Source organism: Mus pahari, chromosome 4 (assembly GCF_900095145.1).
Source record: "Mus pahari chromosome 4, PAHARI_EIJ_v1.1, whole genome shotgun sequence".
In the NCBI taxonomy this organism is placed as follows: Eukaryota; Metazoa; Chordata; class Mammalia; order Rodentia; family Muridae; genus Mus; species Mus pahari.
In genome coordinates this window covers 76185496-76212451 of record NC_034593.1, presented here as the reverse complement: position 1 = coordinate 76212451, position 26956 = coordinate 76185496, and the positions used below count along the sequence as shown (strand labels likewise).

Sequence of the window (26956 nt, the reverse complement as noted above, 5' to 3'; positions counted from 1 at the left end):
GTCAACAAGAATGTCTTCAGAGTGGTATAAGGACTGTGGGCAGGTGAGTCTAGTCAGCAAGCTGATCTCTAGACACTTGCTCCTGTCCTTCCCCTGACTCTGGGTTCTTACTGGCTCAAGTGTAAGGTGTGGAGTTTCTGAAGGGCAAGGTTACACCTGGGGGAAATGGGTGAGAGAAAGAAAGGCAAAGGCTGATGTGGGAGTTCAGGCCACAGTGCCTAGTGTTTGACACAGCAATGAGATGTCCCGAGGTAATGCCATACCCACTGGCCTGGCCCCCCTTCCATGGAGATCTTAACAGGGCCTTGCCATCATCCTAGCTGCCACAGTGAGACCCTCTCACCCACTCTCCATATTTAAGCCTGCTATTCATTTGGGTGTGTACATGTTCTTAGGTTTTGGTAGCTTGGAGGACAAGTTCTCTTACAGGTTCACATTTCAACGTTTGGTTCCCGGTTAGTGTAATTCTTAGGAGCTGTTAGGAGGTAGCCTTGTTGAAGGAAGTGTCCTGGGCTGTCGCTTTGAGGCTTCAAAAGTCCATGCCAGGCCCTGGCTAGACTATGGGGCTCAGAGATCCTGCTATTTCTCCTTCCTCATCTCTGTACCCAGCTTCTTTCACATGGGAGCTGAGCATCCAAACTCATGTGCCCACGTTTGCACCACACGAGCTATCTATCTCCGCAGTCCCTCACTCTTCCCTTTGAGTTCTGGGATACCTGGTAGTCCTTTAACTCCTCAGCAGTTTGTCTATCCCCTTCTTTGTCCTGCTTCTGAGAGAGACACAGGATCCATCCTCAGCCAGCCCAGGCCAGTGTCTTCTCTTCCCAAGGACTCTTCGCTACATTCACAGGCTGCCACATGCACCATGTGACTCCAGGTCTCACCTCAACATTTCCATGAGTGTTTTAGGTCAGGAACAACTCTACCCCGTGAATGCCTTAGTAACCCAGCTTGTCCTCAGCGAGTCAGGTGCTGTCTTTTCCTCTCTGACCCCCTCTTTGCTGCTTCACTCTTGTGGCTGGCTTCTCTCAGAGACATGCCTGGGCCTGTCCTGTGGGCTGTTCTTCTCTGGTTACTACAAGGCTGAGCCCTAACAAATGTGCAGATGGAACAAGTGGGAACTCTCAATGGACACCCCTAGGCATTCTGGTCAGCTGTGGGTCCACTTGCCCTGACTGCTACACACCCCACTTGGTGTCTGCCTTACCAGCAGCTCAACTCAGAGCATCCTCCCCAGACCCTGTCTTCACTGTTCTTTCAGCTCCTACCAGACCTCAAAAGACAGCCATTATCTCACCTTGGTGCCCAAGTAAGGAATGGAGAAGCCCAGTGTGTGCGAGAACACTTCCCTTCTTGGTATATCTCATTTTAGCCAGGCCACTGTCATCTAGGCACAGGCCTGTCAAGGGCACTGCTCATCTGCAGTCTCTCCCTACTGAGATTCCTCCTACTAGACAAGCTGACTGCTCTCTTACTTTGCCAAGGACTGAACTGGACCCACGCTGACAATACACACCACCGTGAAGCTGTAACCATCTGATGTGATGGCGTGAGAAGGAAGAATCTTCATCGAGTGACTGTGGTTGGATAAATCAAGAGGGTGGGCTCCACAATGGAATTAGGAACCTTCTAAGAAGATGTGAATGTTCTCTCTCTCCCCCCAACACCCCACCATGTGATGATACGGCATGCTGATAGCCATCTGAGGTCCAGCAAGTTAAGAGGTCAGCCCTGACTGCTGTTCTTCTCAGCCTGTAGAACTGTGGAAAATAAGGAACTCCTTCGGGATACTTTAAGTGCCCAAGCTATTAATATATGCCATAATCCTCCAGTATGAAATTGGAGTGGACCTGTGATCCAGTTTGGCCTGAAAATCTTCCAGCCTGTCACCTGCCCACCTCAGCCCACTGGGGCCTTTGGGTTTTTGGAGCTCCCATGGCTGGCTGCTTATCTGATCATGGCACTTGGAGATGTTTGTAAACCACGCTCCCATTTGCTCAGCAACCCAAAGTCCTTCGGTCTTGGGTCTTAAATCATGTCCTAGGGAAGTCTAGAGTGATTTTGTTGGGTCCCACACGGACCCCAGGTTTGTGCTTCACTGTGCCATGTGCATGCCTCCAGCACACCAGGATCAGACTGAGAAGAGTGGCTGTCTTGTGGGTCTGTAAAAGCCACAAGGGAGTCAATTCCTTGTCTTGTTCATCCTCAAGTTACTAAGCCCTGGCACAGTGTGCAGACATAGTGTACTATCAGGGATCTGAGCACAGTGGATTTCTAGATGGGCTGAACGCTATTTTTAGAATGTGGAACTCAAAGGGGATTGTTTGTCGTCTTGTTAGGGGACCCTGGGGGAGAACAGGCAGAGTAAAAAATTTACCCTGTCCTATTTCAATTGCCTCTGGACAGAGTTCATGATACAGAAAGAAAGAAATCCCCAGACCTCACTCACCTCTCACTGACTGCAAGATTCTGTTGCTTTAAATAGCACAGAAAAGTGTTCAGGACCCAGTTAGTCACCTTTTTTGGCTCTGTCCTAGTTTCTTTTATCACATTCTGGAAGAACTCCAGTAGGCCAACTTCATTCTGTTAAAAAAAAAAAAAGTATATATATATATATATATGTCTGTGCATATGTACGTCCCTACACTCCTATTTGGAAGGCAGTTGGAAACCACTGCCTTCTGCTGCTACAGGACGTCTACACTGAGCTGTCACCAGAGCAGTCTGAGCAAACATACATAGCTTTCCACTGCCACTCAGAATCCATACAAGCATATTTTAAAGGGAGTATACCTATATTTCAGAGTGCCTACTGTCATGGACAGGAGGATAGTGACATCTACCCTCTTCCAAACTTGCCGTCACTTGGGTAGTGAAGTAGACTTACATGGCTTGACTCTGATGACCTTTCTCTCTTCTATCCTGTCCCCTTCTAGATGCCTTGGTGACCACTGCCAAAGGAGGTAACAGATAGAACATAGCCACCTGTATTCATCATGTTGTCCTGAGAGGTAGGCAATGATGCTAGACTGTCCAAGCAAGAAGATGCATATGTGTGACCCAGTGAAAGTAGCTCCACAGTGGGTGAGGAAGCCTCTGACTTCTGAGCTAAGCTTGGAGTGGTGGCCTCCCCTCTTCTCATGCTCCACAAGATATTCACCAGCTTGGTCCAATGAGGAGACTTTTCTCCGGGCTTTCCTGTTTGCCCCACTCTGGACCGAAGCATGAGTTAGGGCATGCTCCTCGTGTTCACTCTGGTAAGTACAGACATGTAGGTTCTAGCCACAGAAGACTCTTGGTTAGAGCCAGTGTATGGCATTAGGGTCTCTTGTCACCAAGTGCCCACTATAAGTCACATGTGAATGCTCATCCTCTGTTCTATCATGCTCACCTTTAAGTACTAGAGACTGCCATAATTATGAATGAGAGAAGCCAAGACACTCTTCAAGTTGTATGCTACTCATCAACTCACAGTGATTAAGCTAGCCCTAATACTTCTGTAAGAAAAATAAAAACATGTCCTATTTGTAGTAGAGATTCAAACCTCCAAAATCAGATGGTATGTTTACAAGGTTTACTTTAACACACACACACACACACACACACACACACACACACACACACACACACACACACACACACACACACACACACACACACACACACGGCAGTATGTACACGTATGTGCAGGTGTCCAGGGAGGCCAGAGGCAATGCAGCCCCTGGAGTTGGAGCCCTGCGTGGCCGTTCCAGTGTTGGATTTAGGCAGTGACCTCAGGTCTTCGGCGAGCAGAGTGTACTTCCCACCACTGAGCCATCTCTCTAGTCTCCAGATGCATACTTTTAAGCAGCATATTTTCCTTACCCACTGAAATTCAAATTATACAATATTCTTGAAATATTCTTATGTTCACTCTTCAGCTAAACTCATAACCCTTTCCCCTTAGAATTCTTCATTATGCAAATGACCATTCTAGAAAAACAAAATACTAAAAAGTGAGACATACTAACAAAGTGCACTCAAACTTTAGCTACTGTTGAAGTTTTAATACGTACATCTGCACACAGCTGCTAGAGTAGACATTCCATAATAAAAAGCATCTACACGGCCTTTAACCGATGAATTCTCTGGTGACAAGCCTACTGAATAACCCCACAATCATTGCTTGCATCTCCTTTTGAGCCACCACTATTATTCTGCTCATGCTAAACTAGGGCAAAGGCCACCTCAGCAGCCCAAACTTGACTATAGATAAAGGCAACCCAGGTAACTTGAAGATGTATTGCTTAACTTCTGGAAAGTCTTCAAACTTCTCCACTGGTTCACGAGTCACTGGGAAGGGAAGAAAGGACTATGTGGCTCACCCTGGGCAGGCAGAATCCTTCCTGTTCTCACTCAGACAAGTTGGCCCACTGGTAGGATGAGCTGTCAGGACCTTTTGCAAGGTTTTCCTTTTGCAAGGAAAAGTTTTCCAAAATCCACCTAGAAAAACTGCACTAAAGCCTGACAGCTTGGCTGAGTGGCTGGGATGTGATAGATAACTTCTCTCTTACCCTTGGGTGGTTTTATTATTGGATGGATAACCCTGAGAGTCAGATTTCTGTTTGTCTTCTCATGCCAGTGCTGTGATGAAGCCTCTCTGAGCTGGAACTCTACTTCCCTGGGGGATACAGGGTTTCAGTGCAAAATTTAAAGACGATGTATAACTAGCAACAGCAACAGAGGGAGCTACAGGGAGTGAGGCTGCAAGGGGCCGAGGCTGCTGCAGCTGCCACCGCCTAAAGAATGACTGATCAATTAGAGCAGCACAGAGACTGCCTGCTCTGCCCTTCAGAGCAGGTGTCCACTTTCTAAGGCGAGAACACACACACACACACACACACACACACACACACACACACACACACACACACACACACCCCTGCTGCTTCCTGACAGTTTTCTTAGATCCACGAGACTGGCAAACAGTAATAAGCTTGGGACAGGTCTCTGAAGTCTCTGATGAATATGGCAGCCCAGCCATCGGGCTTTGTGAGGAAAACAGTGGACTGGTAATTCTCTTAAATAAAAATCCTATTGAGAGTGGTGCAGCAAGGCCACTCCACTAGGCCTTTAACATCTCCCCCCAAACAACAGACCCGTGTCTATCCAAAATTCAGCCACGCAGCAGGTCAAGCCTCCTAGCTGACATGACTCCAGAATAGCTTCAGAGATGTCTAAAGCAGCAAGGGCCACAAAGCCTGTCCTATGCATGCTACCAGGCAATCTTCAACTGCAAAGCATCTTTGCCTCTTTTAAATCTCATTTCTCAAAGCATTCAATTATACACAGAGCCAACACTGGGTCAGCTGCTTAGACACTACATAGGAACCCTCAATTACTAATGGACTGGCCAACTAACCAATGCTGCTGAGAGGCAAAATGGAGGAGTGACCTTGCTCACACTGCTTGCTCTGGGAGAAGCATCAGTTCACCCTGCACTGAGCCCTGGAAGCAATATGCTTATACACTGTTTCTTGTAGTCTACCTTTAGAGATGATGAAATGTTGGAAGACCATCCAGACCAAACAGGATGAAGACAGATTTCTCAACTTCATGTCTTGTTCTAAGTCATATATCCTGTGATCCTGATTATGGTCCAAAACCAAGGCTGGGCTGCATTTATTGGTAGAATGAGACCTGATACAGACAGCTGCCCGGTGGTACTCAGGAAACAAGCCCTGGAGACACTAGCTGAGCAACAGCTGCTTAAATGACAGGGAGTGCCCTTGGCCACCTTTTGGGACCTTGGATTAGCAATTCAAGGCTGGTCAAGGGCTCTCAAGAGTTTTTACTAAATATGATATCTGTGCTGCAGTTCATCACGATCCAAGACCAGCAGGGATGTCTGAAAGCTCAGAGACTGCTAAACCCTACAGGTTTCCGTACATATGCATACCGATGATGCTTAATTTATAAATTAGATACAGTAATACTAACAACAATAAAACAGAAAAAATATAATAGAAGGATTTTTTTTAACTTATAAATTGCTTTATTTCTGGAATTTTTCCACTTGGTACACCACAGTTGACTGTAACTCAAACCTTGAGAATATAGATTAGGTAAGATACGACTACTGCACCTGTTTGACATAGACAACAGCAGTAGGTCCTGTGGGCAGCTGCATATGGCTGCCACTTCTAATGACAATAATGCAGGTACCCTCAGGCTCATACTTGTGGCTAACTTAGACCCATGAGCCCATGCTCAGGGCTTCTGCAGGTGAGGGCACTGAGGCACTCCTGGGCTAGAGGCTACCCAGTCAGAGAGCAGCAGCGGGCTGAGCGATCCACCTCTGGGATACTGTCTGTGAGGAAGTAAGCCCGTCTGCTGCCTTTCTGGGGACTGAAAATGAGGCACAATGTGAGCCTCGTCCACAGAACAGATGTTCCCAGGACTTCTATTATTTTGTGTCTGCCAGCTGTTCACAAGTTCCTGACATATTAAAGATGTCACAGATTACCCCAATCAGTCACCTTAGAAACCTAGACAAAGAAAGTAGCAAGTTTACTATCTGCCTTTGCCAAAGTATTCCCAGGCTGTGTGGCATGACCCATCTATCCTCGGGTCAGGAAGAAAGACAGTGGCGTACCCACCATCCATGCTACCCTGGTCTCCAGAGGACAATGGGTGGCCAGAAACCCCATGTGCTTCTTCTTCAGCAACACCTCTTCCCCTCAGCTACAGAGATGATGTGTTCATGAAGGCTCTGACGCTGCGCTATGTTTAGGTTCCTCCTGGTAAGATGAGACAGCCCCGCTCTCTTTCATTAGTGTGTATATTAAATATACTCAATTACTGCACTCTACTGCCGGCAAGTCAGGTGGCAGCTTCATAGCTAACTGTGCAGCTCATATCTGATGTGATAAGATGACTACCCAGAAGGCCCCACACCCACTGTACATGAGCAGCAATAGTTTCTTCAACTATGTAAGGATATAACATGTCACTATGTGGCACTCTATGTTGCCTCTGGTGACAAGGGTGTGAGAAGCTCAGCTCTGACCATCTGTGCAGACGTTTAAGGGGCCCATCACCTATATACTCAGAGACTGTGTTGTGCCTTCATTTTACCAGTGGCTCTGGTCATTCTTATAAAGTGAGAAAAACAAAACTCAAATCAAACAACTTTGTAAATCACGGTCTTGAGAATAAGAAGAATGCTAGAGTCCAGGGGAGAGATGAAGTAAAATAGGCTTTACTACCAATGCTTTTAGGCCAGAAAGTAGACACTGTATAACAAAATGAGGGACTGGAATGTGCAGTCCATTCCAGTAGGTGCCTCAGGTTTATGATGTGAGCATGCTTGTCTCTGGGGTGACAATCTTTGGTAAAAGCCCTGTGAGTGGGAAACCAAGTGACCTGGCAGTGTGAGGCTGGCCTGGGACATAGGCCTCGCCTGGGAAGACAGAAGAAAGCCAGAGAACCCTGACCACTGCTCAGCCTAATGCATAAGGTCCATGGAAGCGCCAAATCAGCGCTGTGAGCCCTGGGTGGATTCTTCAGATCTTGCTAGGTACAGACAACTGTCGCTCTGCCTTCTCTCCTAGTCCTCACAATTCTTACCAAGTATTGCTCCCACAGGGTGTGAGAGCTTCTAAAATCTGAGCAAAACTCTCAACAGTGTCACTCACGCTGTGTTCCCAGCGCGACCTGGAGGCACACATACCCTAATCTGAACACGGGCTCTTTGCAGGGTGCCTTTAAACCAGTGTAAAACTTACTTTGGTTCTTGAAAATATATTCATTCTGGGAGAGAATTTGCAGAAAGTCAGTTGGGAACAAACATATCTCTTGAATAATCAAATATAAATAATTTAGGCAATAAACGTAGGCAGCAGAATGGCAGCAGAAACTGCAGCTGCAAGAATGGAGCTCCAACTAGTCCAACCAGGAGAACCCGGGTTACTCAGCAGGAGCTCTGTGTAGCAGCATAAAGGTGCTGTGGAGCATAAAGGCGGTAGAGAGCAGTACGGATGCACATGGAGCCAAGCTTTGCTTGTCTGAAGCCTGAAATAAAATCTTTTTTATGTCCCTGATATATTATTCCACAAACAGGAAATCAAGTGTGAGACTGAGATGGAGACACAGGCCTCTCAGGGTCCCTCAACTGGGACTGGGACTTCCCCACTCCCCACACTTTCTCTTCAACTGGCAAACACTTGGGGCCAAATGCCCTGGAGCCCAGAACATCCTCTCTAGGAGATCCTGGTGTTACTTCCGTCTAAGAGGAATGAAGCTGTATTTTTGCAGTAGAGTTAGAAGATCTATTTTTTCTGTTCTACTTTACAAGAGGAGAATTTTTTTTTTTCCCCAGAGCATGGAGTAATTGCAAAGCACCCTTAAGCTGGCAATCCCAGATGCAATTTATAAAATGAAGAATTGCATGGAGCTGGAATACAGCATGCTACAATGTTGACCGAATGGATGTTTCTTCAGCAGTAGTTAAAAGATGACAATTTTGCAACATGAGAGCCTTAAGAGGCTAAAACCAGTCAATATGGTTTCAGATACAATAGCAAAAGGTATTATATGGAGGACATAGAGAAATTTGGCATGGGGACTGTTTTATGGGCAATTCATCCACAAAGCAAAACCAGGCTCTTTCTAACTTACAAGAAACCTAAAGCAAAAGCTTCAAAAACAGTTCATTAGCAACCAGCGATGCCTTCTGTGCCTTTGTCCTCGGGAGACACCTTAACCTTTCCTATGATGTCAGAGTCAAAGGGTTATTACTTTCCATGGAGAAAATGAAGCTGTCCTCATGAGGTGACAAGTCTGGAGGCTGAATACAGGGCCTGACTCACACAAGGGGTAGCACAGGTTACTGAATAGAGGGTAGGTGGGGGTGATACCATGTTTTCCTGCAGATTCTTTATAAACTAAATAAAAATAAAATAATACATTCTTTATTTTTATAAACTTCTGCTTAGCACACTCTCAGTGAGTCATGTTTGGATGTTACCTGATATCAACTCTCCTTTCCCTGAAAGCATACCCTAGAAGTCCACTTAATTCTCTTTGGAATCTTTTTAGATTCAAGGAAGATTCTACTGTCTAGTACCATCTCTGGGGTGTAAGTCACCTTCTCCTCTTCCAGCTGGGAAGTGGGGAGCTCTGACTGCCTGTGTTGGATGTGAGAGCTTTAGCTGGGTGGGACTACACAAAGCGTGAAGAGTGAGAGGCCACGGTGCTGGGTGCTGGGAGAACTGTTAGGGTTGTTAGAGTTGCTGGTTTTCTTGGGAATGTTGCTCTGGGACAGGACACGGCAGACGCAGCAGCCCTCACAACCCTGACCTAGACCTGCTGCACGTGCAGCTCCTCTACTGCAGCCATGAGTCATCTCTGTCTATTGCTCACATCCTTAGCCAGCTGCACCAGAGCTCACAGCACATCCTGCCCAGTAAGCCAGGCTCGACAACACAGGCCCTCAGGCAACCCCACAAGCCCTACCAACTGCCCTAGGTAGGAGGAGCAAGTCTCAATGACTCAGACCAAGGGACCCACGCAATTCCAGCAAAAGTTTAAGAAACAAAATAAATGAAGATGCAGAAGACAGCTCACTGTGCCGCTCTAATTTTTCCACTTGGAAAATCGGCATGGCTTGTGCTGTTTGTTTTTCATTACAGTTGTCTGATTTTCAGAAAATGCAGTAGGCAACATTGTATGTTTATTTATAGGACAGTCTGGCGTCTTCGAAACCAACAAGAGTGGCTAAAAGCTTCAATGAACTTGTACTTTCTGACTGGGCTTCCTAAAAATAGCCATGGACTGTATAAAGCATTAAGGTTTAGCAAAAGTAAAAGCTCAATTTCCTCCACTAGTGAAACAAAGGCAGTCAAGAGCAGTCACAACACTATCTAGACAACACTATCTCACCTGGCATGGCAGCACAGCGTGCGTGCAAGCAACACATACAGCTCAGAAACATAGAGCATCACCCAAGATGAGTATGAACGTTCCTTAAGCAAAAAGGTTATACCTCCTCACCTAGGACAGGAGAGTCACTAGATCTGCCTTGAGGGCTGTCTGAAGCGGAGCTAGTAAATGGCAGCACGCTGTAAGAAAGCTGCCTTTAAATAAGTTGCATATGGTAGGCAAATGGCTACCATTTGTGTTCCCTGACCAAAGTGAGACACTGGGAAGCAACGTTCCCAAGAAAACCAGCAACTCTAACAACCCTAACAGTTCTCCCAGCACCCACAGACTCACAGGTCTTGCTCTGCTACCAGAAATCTCTGCTTTTCTGTAACCCTAATCCCCAGACCTCAGCCTCTACATCTCAGTACAGCATTTGACAAAGACAGGGAAACAAGGCTAGCTTAGGAACTTGAAGTCTTCAGCAGTGCAAGATATGAATGTGGGTAAAGAAAATCAGCAACAACAACATGAACTAACCAGTACCCCCTGAGCTCGAGTCTCTAGCTGCATATGTAGCAGAAGATGGACTAGTCAGCCATCATTGGGAAGAGAGGCCCCTTGGTCTTGTAAACTTTATATGACCCAGCACAGGGGAAGGCCAGGGCCAAGAAGTGGGAGTGGGTGGGTAGGGGAGCAGGGGCGGGGGTGCGGTATAGGGAACTTTCGGGATAGCATTAGAAATGTAAATAAAGAAAATAACAATAAATAAATTAAAAAAAAAAAGAGTAGAAAGGTGGATGGATATGATCAATGGATTGTGTATGTTTAGAAAAATGCATGTTTAGAAAAAGAGTAAGACATAGAAATGTGTACAACTAATGCTTTGATGATTATAATAAAACATGATAAAAAACAAAAACAAACAAACAAAAAAAAAAAAGAAAATCAGTAACAGGTTTCCTTTAGAACAGGGACTCTCAGCACAGTCTAGGAGAGAAAGTGAAGACTCAGAATAATCTGCTAATAAAACAAAGCTGGAACATAAGAGTCTGAGACCAAGAGACATGAGACAGAACATGGCTGGAGCAGCCATCTGAGTCTTCTCAGCAAGGGTCTAGTGACACGTGCACAGCCCACATGACACTGCTAGGTTGTCAAGGGTGGCTTAGGTATCTATCTGGTCTCCAGAATCTGTCAGGAATACTACTGCTCTAAGAAGCCTTATGTGCAATGCAACGGCACCCTATTCACGCAGGCATCTGTCTGTCCAGTCAATGAAGACCTACTATGTGCTTGATAAGACCGTATATGCTAAGGGGTATTAGCAAGAGTTCTGTAAATATCAGAGATAACACTAACAAAACATAATTCAGTGTTTAAGTACACAGGAAAATGGCAAGATAAATTAAAAGTGAGCTGGATTCTGAAGGTTTTTTCCTGTGTAGGGAGTGTATGTGTGAGGGGTGGGGTGGTTCGCATACACTCCTTAATTAAATAAGAGTCTAAAGGCCCAGTGCTGGAGTGGGAACCCTGAGAGCACACCTCTACCACCACCATTTATTTAATGAATACTCCTGGGCATGCTTTAAATTGAAAGATGGTTCATTAGATTTGTGCATCTGCCCTTCTCAGCAATCTGTTGTGCTTCTGATGGAGGCAGAAAACATGAACATATCATTTTCGGGAATGTTATGAGTAACTCAGCTTCCAACGATTATGGAGTCATAAAGGGCTCAGGCTGCCTAATTTCGAGAAACAATTTGTCTGAATCATTCTCTGTCTGTTCCAGTCTCATATTCTCATCCATCCTGGAAATCTCAAGGACAAGCCCTTTTATCTTTTCAGTCACCTAGTACGTTATCTTCCATATATAAATATTATGCTTTAAATGTACTAAAGAAAACAAATCTTAAAAATGTAAAAACACACAAACAAAACAACCAATCACACCTCCTTCTTGGTATGGTCACCATTGTGGTCACCATGGCCTTTGGGCTCCTGTGCTCAGTTTATCCACTACACTCTCCCTGGGAGCTGATGAGCCTTGGTGTCAGGAATAAACATAAGCACTAGGAAGCGGGGGAACAATGTTGCCCCTCCCACGGTGCCTGCTAAGGTCCATAAACCACTCAAACAGATTCACTCATTTGGCACTGTCCAGCATTAATCAAGGCCTACTGCAGCTAGACCCTGAGAAGACTAGGGCACAGACCTAACTTTACAAAGTTCATTCAGCAAAGTGAGGTGGACACATTCCAGGGGCCAAATGTGGCAATCTCAAGAGCTGCTTTTCAAGGGAGTGAAACAGCTGTGTGTTTAAGATTTTTGGAGGTCCTTTCTCCTTTCTTATGAAGAAAGGCTGATTTACAATAAGAATTATTAATGTCATATTTAGTAGATTTTTTTCTGGAAATCAGGTTAGAGCAGTGGCTCTCAACTGGGAGTTGTGATCCCTTTGAGGGGTTCTAGATCAGATATTTATGTTACAATTCATAACAGTAGCAAAAATACAGTTATGAAATAGCAACAAAATAATTTTATGATTAGGTGTCTTAGTCAGGGTTTCTATTCCTGCACAAACATCATGACCAAGAAGCAGTTAGGGAGGAAAGGGTTTATTTGGCTTACACTTCCACATTGCCGTTCATCACTGAAGAAGTCAGGACTGGAACTCAAGCGGGTCAGGGAGCAGGAGCTGATGCAGAGGCCAGGGAGGGATGTTCTTTATTGGCTTGCTTCCCCTGGCTTGCTCAGCCTGCTCTCTTATAGAACCAAGACTACCAGCCCAGAGATGGCACCACCCACAAGGGACCTCCCAGCTTGATCACTAATTGAGAAAATGCCTTACAGCTGGATGGCATGGAGGCATTTCCCCAACTGAAGCTCCCTTCTCTGTGGTAACTCCAGTTGTGTCAAGTTGACACAAAACTAACCAATACATTAGGGGTCACTAAACATGAAGAACTGTATTAAAGGGTCCCAGCATTAGGAATGTTGAGAACCAGTGGGTTAGAGCAAAGACATGACCAAGAAACTTCGGTGTACTATAAGCTACCTCAAAGGGTTGGCTTGAGTCCAGCAGTTCAAAGGCCAGATGGAAAGATGGCACTGATGTCTTTGCAGCCAAATATCCTTGGTCCCTCCTTCCTTCCCTGAGGTTAGCTGAAGAATGCTAATAAGATGCAGGTCTGTAATTCAGTGTTGAGTTCAAGTAGCAAAGGTGATGAGGAAGATGGGTGAAGATTAAGACATTGGACAAGATATGCTACTAACTTAAATGCAATGACAGTTGTCACAGGCATATGCATAAGACACAATGGATCCCTACCAGAGGCAGTGATCAAGTTAACCTAAAATACCAAACAGCAGTCTGTGCTTAGTCACTCTGGGTCAGAAATCAGGAGTTCTTCTATAAGTCACAGTTTGCTTCTCAAAGTAGCTGACTTACTAGGACAAAAAGAACCATTCAGCAAGCAATAGATTGCCTAGTGTACTATAAGTCACTATATTGTGGTTATTGAATATATATGTTTACATACATATACCAATACCCCATATATTTCTTATTGATCATTTAAAAAGCAAGACTCCAGCTTCCGCAGGTTTTGCTGTTCTAGAAGATGATAGAAGTTCAAGGCCAGCCAAGATTACATGATACCCTGTCTCAAAACCTACCCAAAACTACAAAACAACTTCCCACTTTCTCCTGTTGACAAGATGACAACTGTGACAGAACACCACCCTCGCTGAAGCTGCATCACTTTCCTGTTGCCACGAGACAAAGAGATCCACAAAGCCCTAAGTAGTTCTGAAAAGGATTGGAAATCCCCAAGCTACCTCAAGGGCATCAGACTCCATAACAGCCCCAAAGAGGCATCCTCAAGCTCCACAGGATGAAGACGGTTAGTCAGTCTGCAACATTTTATCCAGGAGAAATGTTTACTAGCTTTGGGAAAAGTAACATCTTGTCTTGGCTCAACACCATTAAAACATCTAGAAACCCTAAACACTATTTTTTGGGGGAGGGTGGCTGCTTGTTTTTTGTCCTGAAGGTATGTGGGAACGCATTCATCCATAACCTTTGAAATACCTTCCAAGTCTCCATGGCTCCTGTGGGTAGCCAGGAGGCTCTGCTTGCTTTCCTGCTGTTCTGAGGAGCAGACAAGCACGTACTGTCAAGGGCAGCAAGTAAGGTACAGTGCCTTACCCTTCTCAGAGGGGTCTGGAGGAGGTGTGGAGAAATGTGCCTGACAGTGCCTGCAGGGGCCACTGTGGAGCATCATCCAGGCTGCCAGGCTGGGTTCATTTCTGATCCACTGAAAACTTACCAGTAACGCAAAGCTGTGCTCGGGAAGCATCCCATACTGCTGGACAAGCCTTTCTCTGGTTGCACTGGGGAGCTCTGGGAGCTTGTCCCGAAGCTGGTCAATATTGATCACCTGCTGAGAGTCTGCACCTGGTGGCAGAGATGCGTCATCATAGAGCACTAAGGGAGGCAGGTTGGGCTCTGGCATAAACCTAAACAAAGAGAACAGACAGACCTGACTCTGGGTGTCTGGACTGGTTAGAACCACAAGTCTAACAATGAAAGGAATGCTTTTGTGCTAGGTACAAAGTCATAATGTTTGCAAAGGTTTCTAAATGTCCCAATGAAAGCCCACAGCAAAAGCATTCATCAACATCACAGAATAAAGATGGGAGAAAGAGTAACACAGCACTGAACCACATTCTGGTCTATATAAGTGAGGAAAGTGTCAGAGTGGCCAGAAGCTGATGGACCAGAGAATAATTACTTGTGAGGCAGTAAGATGACTTTCTGCTACTTTAAAATTTCTATTTTAGCAATACTCTACAGTAAATGAAGTCAATGGGGAAGAGAGGGCAGGGCTCTTCCCTTCTTGAGAAGAAGGAAGCAGAACAGACTTTGCCTAAATGAAATGTGGAAGCTAGTGGGGAGGGACAAAGGGGGACTGGATGGAGCCTGGGCTACTATCAGGGCAGTGAGCCTGTTCTGTGTAATGGTCAGTTCAAGGCACTGGACAAATGCACAGAACGTACAGCGGTGAGTGACGGAATCCCATGTAAACCATGGGTTCAATGAATAACAGGTAGCACTATTGGTTCACTGTTGTAGTAAAGGACATAAAATGAGTGGTAGAAGACTGGGAGGAAGTTCATAACAACACTTCCAACAACACTTTCCATTCAACGCTGCTCTAAAAACAGCCCGTTGTTTATAATCAGATGGGTCACAGTATGAAAGAAAAATATCCCGCTGTTCTAAACCAGGACTGTTTCCCCTCTGCCCATGAGAGCCAAAGGGCTTCGGTAAAAATGGGGTATGCTCAACAAATGCATGGAGGAACTGGAGTAGAGGTGTGGGTAATTTCTAAACATGGTATCAAGTCTCAGATAGAGCCAGTCTGTCCTCTGAAAGTAAGGGCAAACCCAAAGGGAGGCTTCTTGAGTCCCACTGCCATCTAACTTGGGGGCTCTAGCCAATGCCTGAGTTAAAAGGGAAACTCCATGCTCCGTAAGAAATTACAGGGAGCAGCAAAATGGGAGAATAATGACGTCTCGTGGAATTGCCTGAACCTCGAAGACCACTCTAACAAAACGTCCCTGCCTTTGATAGGTGCATGACAGGAGTGTGGCAATGAAGACATATCATACTTCATAAAGGAAAGCGAATTTCAACAACTTTATTGTTAAAGCTTCCATCTTTATAATCTGCTGAACTCTATGAGAAAAAGTAAAAGGTTCAGTTTATATTAAGCCTCTCCTTATTATTTGTTTTATGTGAACATCTTCTGTTACATAATAACCCTTCTGGTTTAGAAACAGAACACAGAACCTTTTCCATGTAACAAGGACTCTACTGATGACCCTACGGCCCCAATGTGCTTCTCTTGGCAATGAGACAGCATCAATTAGGATGGAAGGGACCTCCAATGACAGACTGATCTCCTTTTTACATCCTCCCAAAGAATTTCAATGTATTACAGGATCTACTGCCAAATGTAAGCCTAGATCAACCCTTGCTTACCATCCTCTTGGTTGGACCACACTATCTTTATCACACAAGTTTGGGAACAGGTACCTTCCAGCAACTAAGCCCTATGAAACAAGAGACTCTACAGCTAACAGGTCAAGAAAATATCACTTCTCCTAGTTTACATATAACATAAAATAAGAAATCCTGATTCCTATCATGTAATAACAACAAGTGGTTTCCCAAATTCTCCAGCATCATTATGCTGACTTTCAAATGGGTTTGAAATAGACTCTCAAATATACGTCGGTGTTCTGCTCACCTGTAGTCTTGTTTTCCTTCCTTGTCTCTCATTGGCATGGTGCACCTGCAACAGTCAGATAAGACAACATTAAGCAAACACTGCATGCAGCCCTGGCTAGAAACATGCAGAGAGGGGCCTTACTATGGGCTGGAGCTCAAGCATTTCTCCCAAAGGTCATGTGTGAAAGGATTGGTCCTATTAAGAAGTTACCAGTAGAAACGGCACAAGTGGGGAGGGAGGGAGGTACCTGGGAGGGAAAGTGGATGGGGATGGGGAAGAGGGAACCTGGTATTGGGTGGGGGAAAAGGACTGAAGCCCTGAGGGCCAACAGAAAAAATGGATTGCACCAGAGACCTGGGAGATAAGAGACTCTCAGGACTCAAAGGGAGGGACCTTAGATGAAATGCCTGACAGTAGAGAGAGAGAACTTATAGAGCCCACCTCCAGCAGGAAGACAGGACATCAAGTGAGGGAAGGAGTTGCCATCCCACAATCACATCTCTGACCCATAATTGTTCCTGTCAGAATTACAGGGATGGAAATGGAGAGGAACCTGAGGAAAAGAAGGTCCAGCTACAGGCCCAAAGTGGAATCCAGCTCAAGGGGAGGTCCAAGGCCTGACGCTATTACTAAGGCTATGGAGTGCTCACAAAAAGGGATCTATCATGACTGCCCTCCAAAAGACCCAACAAGCGGCTGAAAGAGTCAGATGCAGATATTTGCACCCAATGGACAGAAGCAGCTGACCCCTGTTGTTGAATTAAGGAAGGATGAAAGAAGCTGAGAAGAAGGGTGATCCTGTAGGGGGACCAGCAGTCTCAACCTGGACCCCCGAGATCTCTCAAACACTGGATCACCAAACAGGCAGCATACACCAGCTGATATGAAGCCCCCAACACTCATACAGTAGAGGACTTCCAGGTCTGTGTTCATTCAGAGATGATGCACCTAACCCTCAGGAGACTGGAGGCCCCAGGGAATTTAAGGGTCAGGTGAGGTGGTGGTGGGGGTGAGGACATCCACATGAAGACAGGGGGGTGGGGAGGAGGTATGGGAGGTAGAATAGTTGGAGGGTAGATGGGGGGGATATGGAGTGTAAAAAAATTAAAATAAAATAAAAAGAAGATAACATAAAAGTAACAAAATGTTAATAAATAAATCATATTTTAATAATAATAATAATAAAAAGAAGTTACCAGTAGAAACATTAAAAGTGTTAGAAAGAGATGGGGCCCAGTGGAAGGCCTTTGGGCCATTAGAATATGTCCTCAAGGATAATGTGGGACCCTGGTACGTCCCTCTGTCTTTTGTTTCCTAGTATGTTACTTTCTTCACTCTTACTGAACACCTGATAGCAACAGCTTAAGAGGAAAATCCCATATTTATTTCAGTTTGTAGTTTCAGAAGTGTTAGTACATCATGGTGGGAAAGTACGGCAGAGCAAACACAGAAACAGTACGATATACACCCAAGGACATGTCTGCTTTAGTGAAACAGTCCTTCATGTGTTTGCCCCAGCAAATAACCATCCAATACAGCTGACTCTCCAAAGAGCCCTTAAAGTTTCCATTTCCCATGCCCCCAGGGACCTGGTGCTCTTTCCCAGACCACCACCTCTAATAATGCTAGTATAGGACTCCATGAAGGGACTAATCAATCATTAAGCAGGGGTCTCATGGTCTCTGGAAACACCATCAGACACACCCAGAGGGATGCTCCACTAATCAACCTAACAACCAAGACTGGGCAGCATTCTGACAACGCAGTAAGCAGTGTAGCTCAGCCATGTGTCTGAGATATGACATACCGCTATAGGCCAAATCAATCACACACTTTCAAACTGCGAACCAAAATTAACCTTTTCTCTTTATAAGCTGAATAGCTCAAGTGTTTGTTATAGTTTAATAGTGACTGGCATAGGGTTGTCTTAATCAAAGACAAGCAAATTCAAGCTTTTCAGATTTCCATAGGCAATATTTACATAAGTATAAACACAGTAACAAAGAAAAGAATGCTTAGAAAGACACTTTTAAAGAGAGAGACTGTATCTGAGGTGGTTTGAACACGGAATGCCCCCCAGAGGCTCTGGTCTCTGAACACTTGGTCCCCAGCTGGCAGTGCTGTTTGGAGGAGTATGTCACTGGAGTGGGTTTTCAGCGGTCATAGCTTTGCCACACTTCCACTTTGCTTTCTTCGCTTTGTGTTTGTATTTGAAGCTTTGATCTCCCTGTTCCCTGCCCCACCCACTTGCTGCTATGCCTCCTTTGCCATTATGGATGCTGACTCTGGAATCACAGGCTGAAATAAACGTGCTTCTATCGGCTGCGTTTGAAAGTAACTGGTACAGTATTCTATCACCAGCTCTTCTCTACATCAAGCTTAGGCTGTGAGAAGTCTGATACATTATTTAAGGGAATGAAATTTCTTGCCATAAAGCAGACAAGCTGAAAGCAAGGAGAGCCTAGGACCTGAGAGCAAGCACTTCTGTGTAAACCTGCACCAGCTGACTCAGACCCCATGGGGTGCAGTGGCATGCAGTGGTCTCTTCTCTTAGGGCTACAGACAAGCTAAGGACCTTTGTCACATGGTCCATGGCTGAGCCCCACTCATGGAGCTGAGGCCAACAGGCTTATCCACACAAACTCACCCCAGCTTATAATCAAATGAACGAGTTTCATTCAGAATTTCACCTCCATTCTCAAGTTCAGTGATTTGCCTCTGAATTTCATAGTCTATGAAAAATACAGCAAGTTAGTATATTCTGAATACCTCTAATCCACACAGGCAATAAGTAGAAACAATTCTCAGTTGTTAAGTTAAACAACAATCAAAGAGCTTGCTTACAATAGTCATTCCCCTGCAGGCTGTATTTTCTTCTCACTACTGGGAAAGGCCTTAAGAAGCTTGTCTCTTTCCTTCTCTCTCCTTTTCCAGATACCTCAGATTCAGAGAGATTATCAACCTAGTTGAGACTGTATACACCGTGATAGAAGGGCTGGGACTAATGTGTAGGTCTAGTGACCACAGATCTAGAATTGTGGCCATTAAAATTCCTTATCCTGTGATAACCAGCAGACGGGCCTGCTAACCTCCAGAATTATACATGAAATATGAGTAAAAATGTATGAACACTTTTGAGAGGAGAATACAGAGTTTTCGTTTTATTTTCTAATCAACACAGCTAAATATAATCAAAGTGCAACTGCTAAGCTCCTTTGAGAACTAAGCCTTCCCCAACTTCCCACCTCTCGTCCTTGCTCAAATCTCAACTCTTTAATCTGAGCTGCTAAAAGGCAACAGACCGGTCCATTTGTATTCCTCCTCTCATCTGAGTGTTCTCCTTGATTGACATGAGATGATGGCTAACAGGTTCAACAGAATTTGGAAAAACCTTGTGGGAAAATTGCAGGCTTGGAGACTTAAACCCATGGTGCCAAAGCTTTGGTTCTGCTAGGCTATTCGAACACAGGTGGAATTCTGACTGTTGCTCCAGAGGGCACTTACACAACAAAAAGAGGTTAGGGACAGCTAAAAAAATACTGAGGGCTCCTCTGTACACCATTGCAGACAAGTCATAAACTCTGCCTACCTGTTGTTGGGTCCCTGCTAACCACCTTTTAGATGAGCGCAGTTCTGAACACTGCATGTCTAGGGTGAAAGCGAGCTTCACTCCTGTCGGAAGGTCCATCACAAGCCTAGGCACGAGCCCTCTCTTACCCCTTGATGACTTCAGAAGGTTGACTGTGTCCCCTTTCAGTCTTCACCTTTATCTTACTGCCCCACGAGTTACTTCTTGAACCACTTTAATTTTCTCTAAAAATATGTCCAAGTGTCTTTATTAAAATTAGCTACCATTTCAGGTTCGGGACACAAGATTTTACACAGATGAGAATGACACCTCCTGGGACCCAGTGCCTTCTATACATCTTGGCTGCAGCAAGGTGACCATAGTCCTTTCAGCAGGCTTTATCTCCGCTTACCCAACAGGATTCACTTTTAAGTCACCCCCTCCTCTGCAGAAGTCTCTGGCTGTAACGACTAACTTTGAGTCTTCTGAGATGTCCCCCTCTCAGACTCAGTCTCTAACTTCTGTGGAACTGCCCCTAAGGCTAGCCTGCTCTATGCAAGGAACTATTATACATCTGTCATCAGTGAAATCCCCACTATGTGCTCCAGGAAACCAGCCGTGACTGTATAGGCACATGCAATCTATTAGCTGAAAATGGTAAAAAGAAGAAAAACATTAACCAAAAAGTCTAATGAACCAACTTGATATATGACAGTACAGAGCCCCCATAGTTTGTAAATCCTCTCAGAGCAGGTGAATTCTATTCCTTCCATGGGTCTGGTCTAAATTTAAGATGCCTTGAAATACAAATGTGTCAGAAGTGATACTGTGTGAGTGGAGTTCCAGGGTTTAGGACTCAAGTGAACTTTGAGGCTTCTGCCTATTCCTTCCTGGGATCATCTATTGGCAAATACAAAAGCCTGGGCCACACAAAATAAGGACAAAAGACCATGTGAATGGAGAGGCCTCAAGTTACAGGGACCCATGTGACTGAGGTCATCTCAGCTCTTTGCTTCTGCTGACCTGACAGTTTCCAGAGCTGCAGGTATGAGTGGAGGCAGGCCCAACAGGACACGACCTGGTCCACAACTGTGAAAACTAGAGGCTGCTGCAGGAGCCCTTAGCACTGTTGCGCACTACAAACAAGAGGTGATACATGCACAGGAGTCCAAGCGGACACTCACCTATGGCTTTGGCCAAGAACCTGATGCTGTTGAGATTCTTTACCTCAGTCCGGACACCCAGTGGTTCCCCAGGGTGATGTACAGATATATTGGCGTCCACTCTCAGCTGACCCTCTGGAAGGAAAAAACAAAAAAACGGAGAAACTCTTTGAAGCAATATGGTTTGTAGGGTGGGCAGATATCAATATAAGTAGTATATAACTTGATTTTCTGTCTAGTTAGAACACTCTAACTTCAGAGAACTTAACTGTCCACTCAAGGTCAGTCAGAGCCCTGTGTAAATATGCTTGTTCTTATGCACACACAGACATGTTGAATGCACCAGCTGAAAGAATCTATCTAGTATCTGTGTGGTAAATGAGAATACAATTATTAAAACTAAAGACTCTCTGCAGTTCTACTCTACAGTTACTTTCAAAGTATCTAAACTGGGTTTGGGGGAAGCCTCAAAACTGATTATTTGAAACTCCCTATTGCTCTCCAGTGAAGTAGGAATCTCTATGTGTTTTTAGGAGATTTATAAGACAGTCCTTGAGAATTTACAGCTCAAGGACAGGAGCTGAAACCTGAGCTGTTTCTTTCCTCTTCTCAGGCACTGTAATGAGTTTCCTTCCATAAACTCATCTGAAGCCTTCCTGGTTGTCAGGAGGATTTTCTAAAGCAAAGACTGTGTAGTGAGATGTGCACCTCATATTTAGCTTCCATGTTCACTATCCTCCTCTGCCTCCCCTTAGGCTCAACCTCCAAGACTATGTGTAAGTGTCCTTCCCTCTACTAGACATTTTCATCAGGACCTCCCTGTGGAGGTCCTCTAGCTTTTCAGAATACAAGAAATCTAAGCCACATAAATGAGCAGTGATGCCTGTTGTCAATTAACTTCTTTGTTAGGACCAGAATAAAAAAGCCCCAATTTTCAATCCCTTCTTGCCTCCCAAGGACATGGACCTTACAAGTACTCTCTTCCGCACAGCTTATGAATCTTTCTCGGCATTCTCGCTGGTATGTGTACATGTAATAGTGTTTATTTCTCATTAAGAAAACAAACAGAAGCCTCAAAACCTATTCCCACGAGCCCAACTTTCGCATCATCAGTCATAAGCCATTTCTCTGCTCTCTCTCTAGGCAAATCCTCTCTAACAATTTAGCACACATACTGTCTTACCCTAGTAAGAAGCTTCAGCCTAACCCACTGCAGCCTGGCTCCTGTTCCCAGATCTCTGAAGATGCCATTTGTCAGGAGTGGTACAACCTCCTTGGTGCCAAAGCCAATGGACAAAGATATAATCTGTTCTCACCTTACTGTGACATATTAAATTAATCCTTCATTTTTTTTCCCTCTGTCTTTTGAGACAGGGCCTTAATACATAGCTGAAGATGGACTCAAATTTGCTATACAGCACAAGCTGGTCTCAAACTCACAATCCTCCTATGAGCCAGGATTTCCTGGTTTCCTTCCTTCTTGAAGCATCATCCTACATCAGCATAGGTGGCCTAACACTACTGTGGTTTTCCTGAACACTCAACTTCCATTGACTTTGCTTGTGTCACCTTTCCTGTGAAAACACAGGCTTTTCTCCTTTACTCATGTGTCCTCCAGAGTGGCATACAGTTCTAAATACCATCTGTGTGCTCAGGACGCGCGTCTCTGTGGGCAGACTTTTCTTCTGAACTTCTCCAGACCAATGTCCAAATCCTGACTTGCCGTTTTTGCAAAGAAACTCTTGTCCTGTCCTTATTTTCCCATCTCAGCTAGCCTTATCTCTTATCTTCATTGAAGCCATCTTTGCTTTTTTCCCACTGATCTCCCACACCAGCCTGCCATGATGTTGTCCTAAGAACTGTCTTGAATCTACCCACCTCTCCATCATTTCTGCGACCATCGGTGTAAATCTATATCACCTTGTGCCTGATCCCTCATTCTCAAATGGGCTGTGTTTCCCTCCTTGATCTGAAATCTTGATTCCCATAGGAGCTATTTAGTAGCTTCTAAAGTAAGTATAAATGAAACCAGTTTCTTTCTCTCCCTTGAATCTTTCCATGATTCCTACATCGCATGGAAGATCTACACTTCTGAATTCTGCCAAACGGCTCTCCACTTATCTTTCACCGTGGTAACCTTGGTTGTATTTTGTGAACTCTTTTTCAGGCCAGACTCTTTGACTTAGCTATCTCCTGGAAGCTTATTACCTAGTTCTAGGCTGGGTAGGGCCTTGAATAATTCTTTAGCTCTTAACTAAACATCAACTCTGCTGAGTGGCCTATAAAAGCAGTATTGCCACTCTCCAAGTTATCCTGGCACTTAGAGTCATTTATTTCTTTAAAACAATGATCATAATTATTCTTCTTTTGCTTGTTGATGTATTTCCTGGTGAGGGTAAGGTTTTCACAGCATAGACAAGACCTTTTTCAGAATCCAAAGCTAGGTCTGATCCACTGTTATTATCCAGTGAATTAAACCCCATTGAATGATGAATCCCAACACACTGTGATCTCCTCCCGAGCAATAAGTAAGCAGGCTCACAGTAGTTTTCAGGTAAGCTCTACAATTCCGTCTGACTAGAACTAATCTACAATTGGAATCACATGAAAGGCCCACAAAGTGCAAAGGAAAACTGCCCAAGTATACTGAGCTCTGCACGACCAAACCTCAACGCTGGGAGACAGTTTTAGAAAAAAAAAACAAAAACAAAAAACCTCAAGGGACCCTGAATTACTACTCACTTTAAAAGATGACACTGTCTTTCATGATTTAGAATTCTAATTTGGAAGAGAAATAAAGGCATGAGTTTTAGTCTCTCCCAGAGAATACCACACTACATAAGTGTCTGAGGAGAATCACTTAGTATCCTGCCGTGCTGAAAGAGAGTTCACCAGCCTGCATCCAGATATAGTACCAGACATTAACAAAAGATACTCTACTTCATGAAGACAAAAATGCCTTTTAAACAAATTAAGTCAAATTACCTCAAGTACATGAAAGCCTTACCAGTCAGGTTTACCTCTGTGCATTCTGTCCCACTGAGGGGGCCTTCATTCCTGTGTAAGGATGTCATCAAGCTCAATTTCTATCTTCTCCAAGTAGATATTTGTAACAGTTAAACTACATACTATACCACTGAGCACAGTGACAGAGTGGGCACATTGTTCTTTTGAAACACATTGCACAAGAATAAAAAACTTGGATAGAACAGGTTTCTGCAATCACTGGGAGTCTGTGGCTTGGATGGGGAGGTCTGTGGAGTCATTCTGGCTGCTGAATAATCTCCAGAGAGTAAAGAAGAGAACGTTGGGGCAGGAGTGAGTAAAACCTGTTTGTAGTGCTGGGGTAGAGTCTAGGCTCACACATGCTCGACAAGGGTCCTATCGCTGAGCTACATCCCCCGTCAAAAGTGACCAAGTTTTACTGAACATAACTCATAAAACATATTTATCCAAGTAAGTGGAGATGCTGTGGAAGCAGCCCTACTTCCTACTGTTGCTGAAGGCACACAGCATGCACCCAGCACAGGCCTTTTGTCGGGTGTGCAGCTTTACAGCCACAGGTACACCCATTCTCTGTAGTGAAGGGCTAACAACAAAGGCACTTGGGCATTCCTGTGGCATTTCAAACTGCCTCTCTACCAGAACCCCAGTTCTGACTTCTGCTTCTTTTTCTCTTCTGTTGCTATTAGAGAATGACTTTTAAAAGTGCTAAAAGCCACAGGCTTGGATTCTAACTCAGATCCCGGCTCTCTGTCCACATGCATGCTTCACTACCTACTTCTCTTATGCAGATATCTACAGCAGCATGACACAAGCCAGCTACCACTGGGAAGAATGATACCATGTATAAAGAAAGGATGCACACATGGGCTCAGTTGCAGTGCAGACACTTCTAATGAGTCTTAGCCTCAGTCTCTTTACTTGTAAACAGGCATATCACCATATCCCAGGAATATTATATTTTTTAAGTTACAGGATAAACTTTTAATAAGCACATACTAAACATTCCAACTAGTAGATAGTAGTGTTGGAATACTTCGTAGGTCTACTTTCATTCATATCTGGATCAACACACTGCTTTAACAGCAGCAACATGCTGAACATGAGAAAGAATTGACTCAGACATTAGGCTACGGGGTCCATGCTCATCAGCAAAACTACCAGGAACTCGATAAATAGAACCCAGAACAGTTCACACGTCAGCCCATAAGCACTAAGTGTGCTGGTCTCCAGGGGCACCTCTTCAAGACAGCCTTCAGTTCCAAGTGCAGCCACCAGTGTTAATACAACAATCTCGAAGTGGTGGGGTGCAAACAATGAGCAAAGTCATTTAGGCTCAACAAACGCTAATGGCCCAGAAGCTGGACTCTTGAAGCCTCCAAGAAGCAGCGCTCAGTGCTCCAACGCACTTGAGCTTCTTGGCTGCTATACTGGAAGCAAAGCTGCAGATCTGTGTTGAAAAGTACAGCAGTGTCACAACAAATGAGATCTAATGACCCACTGCTGCCACTGACTCTTAAGCTCTTGCCACTGTGGCTTCCCTCTCTTAAGGACCCAGAGGGGACTCTCCCTCAGCTCTGGTGGTCTTGCCTTGTGGCTTCTGTCTGTCCTCACTAGGACCTGAAGGGGACTCTCCCTCAGCTCAGGTGGTCTTGCCATTATGACTTCCCTCTTCATTAGGACCCACATGGGACTCTTCCTTAGCTAACTAGTAGTCTGTGATTATTTCATAGGTTTGTGGGAGGTAAATACATGATACTGAATCAACGCCTAGTGCATCAATGGCTAACCATCCAACTTGCTCACATTTCACTTACATTCTGTAGACAAAACAGCAGCATGAGTGATAAATGGAAAGTAGAGAATTCCCTTATTCCCATACATCTAATCTTTATGCCACTAAGACTCATGGGGCTGTTTCTCCAGCTTTTAGTTTAAAGATGAGGGCAAAAAGCGAGCTTGGGGGTCGGGCGTGGTGGCTCACCCTTTAATCCCAGCACTTGGGAGGCAGAGGCAGGCAGATTTCTAAGATCAAGGCCAGCATGGTCTACAAAGTGAGTTCCAGGACAGCCAGGGCGATACAGAGAAACCAAAAAAAAAAAAAAAAAAAAAAGGCAAGCTTGGTCTTCAGGTCTCTCATTTGTGCTAGAACTCTTGAAGTTACAATTTATCATTTGTAAGATGTTCTATGTGACAAGTATGACATTAAAACTTCAGAAGGCCCTCTGTAACATGCAAACATATGTGATGTGATAAGGGTGCCCACAGTAGTAAGCACCAGCAGGCAGATGGACATCACCATTAATGACACTTACTAAATGTCCACTGTGGCCACTGTAATGTGCATGCTATGGAAACAAGACTGTAAACTCAGAGCTTATGTTCTATTAGGAAGGGTCCCAGGCATGGTGGGAGGTTTTACATTCTCTGGAAAGGGAAAATGGGGGAAAACCGTGGAAGACATTCCCTCTCAGGGATTTAAGGGAAGGCAAAGGAACACTGAGCAAGGCCTTTAACAAAGTTGTCATGAAGAAACAGAAGTCAGCAGACCTAAGATTTACTTTAAGTAATGTTTGTTATGATAGTTTCACTCTTGTACATAATGTAATTTCGTCATACGCCTGGCCCAGGAGAACAAGTGTCTCCCTGCTTGATCTTTAAGATCAAGGCAGTTTGACATAATCTTTCTCCATCTGTAGTGCTGGGAATTGAATGTAGGCCTCACACATGACAGGTAAGCACTCCACTGAGCTATGTCTCTAGGACTGTGTAACCATAAGTTTATTTTAGAGCCAATAAACTGGCTTTACCTGCACACACATAAAAATTTTTACTCAAATTTTAAAATAATATGTTGGGTTACTGTTGCTGTTCCTTGAGATAGGGTGTCACTGTTTGGTCTTCGCTGGCCTTAGATGCTCTCTGTAGACCAGGCTAGCTTTGCACTCACAGAGATCCACCTGCCTCTGCATTCTGGGTGCTGGGATTAAAGGTGTTTTAATTGTACAAATGAATTGGATACA

At 44.6% G+C, this 26956-nt stretch overlaps 1 protein-coding gene across 1 annotated transcript in view; it reads right to left on the bottom strand.

Moving 5' to 3' along the window:
* Window positions 1-26956, bottom strand: part of Gatb (glutamyl-tRNA amidotransferase subunit B) — a 72547-nt gene that overhangs the window by 14462 nt on the left and 31129 nt on the right. The window contains exons 6-10 of the mRNA XM_021196030.2: window positions 20952-21065; window positions 18847-18931; window positions 16218-16262; window positions 14232-14421; window positions 2450-2583 (exon numbers count right to left, since the gene is read on the bottom strand). Coding sequence (XP_021051689.1) covers window positions 2450-2583; window positions 14232-14421; window positions 16218-16262; window positions 18847-18931; window positions 20952-21065 — 568 coding nt within the window. The remainder of the gene's footprint in view (window positions 1-2449; window positions 2584-14231; window positions 14422-16217; window positions 16263-18846; window positions 18932-20951; window positions 21066-26956) is intronic.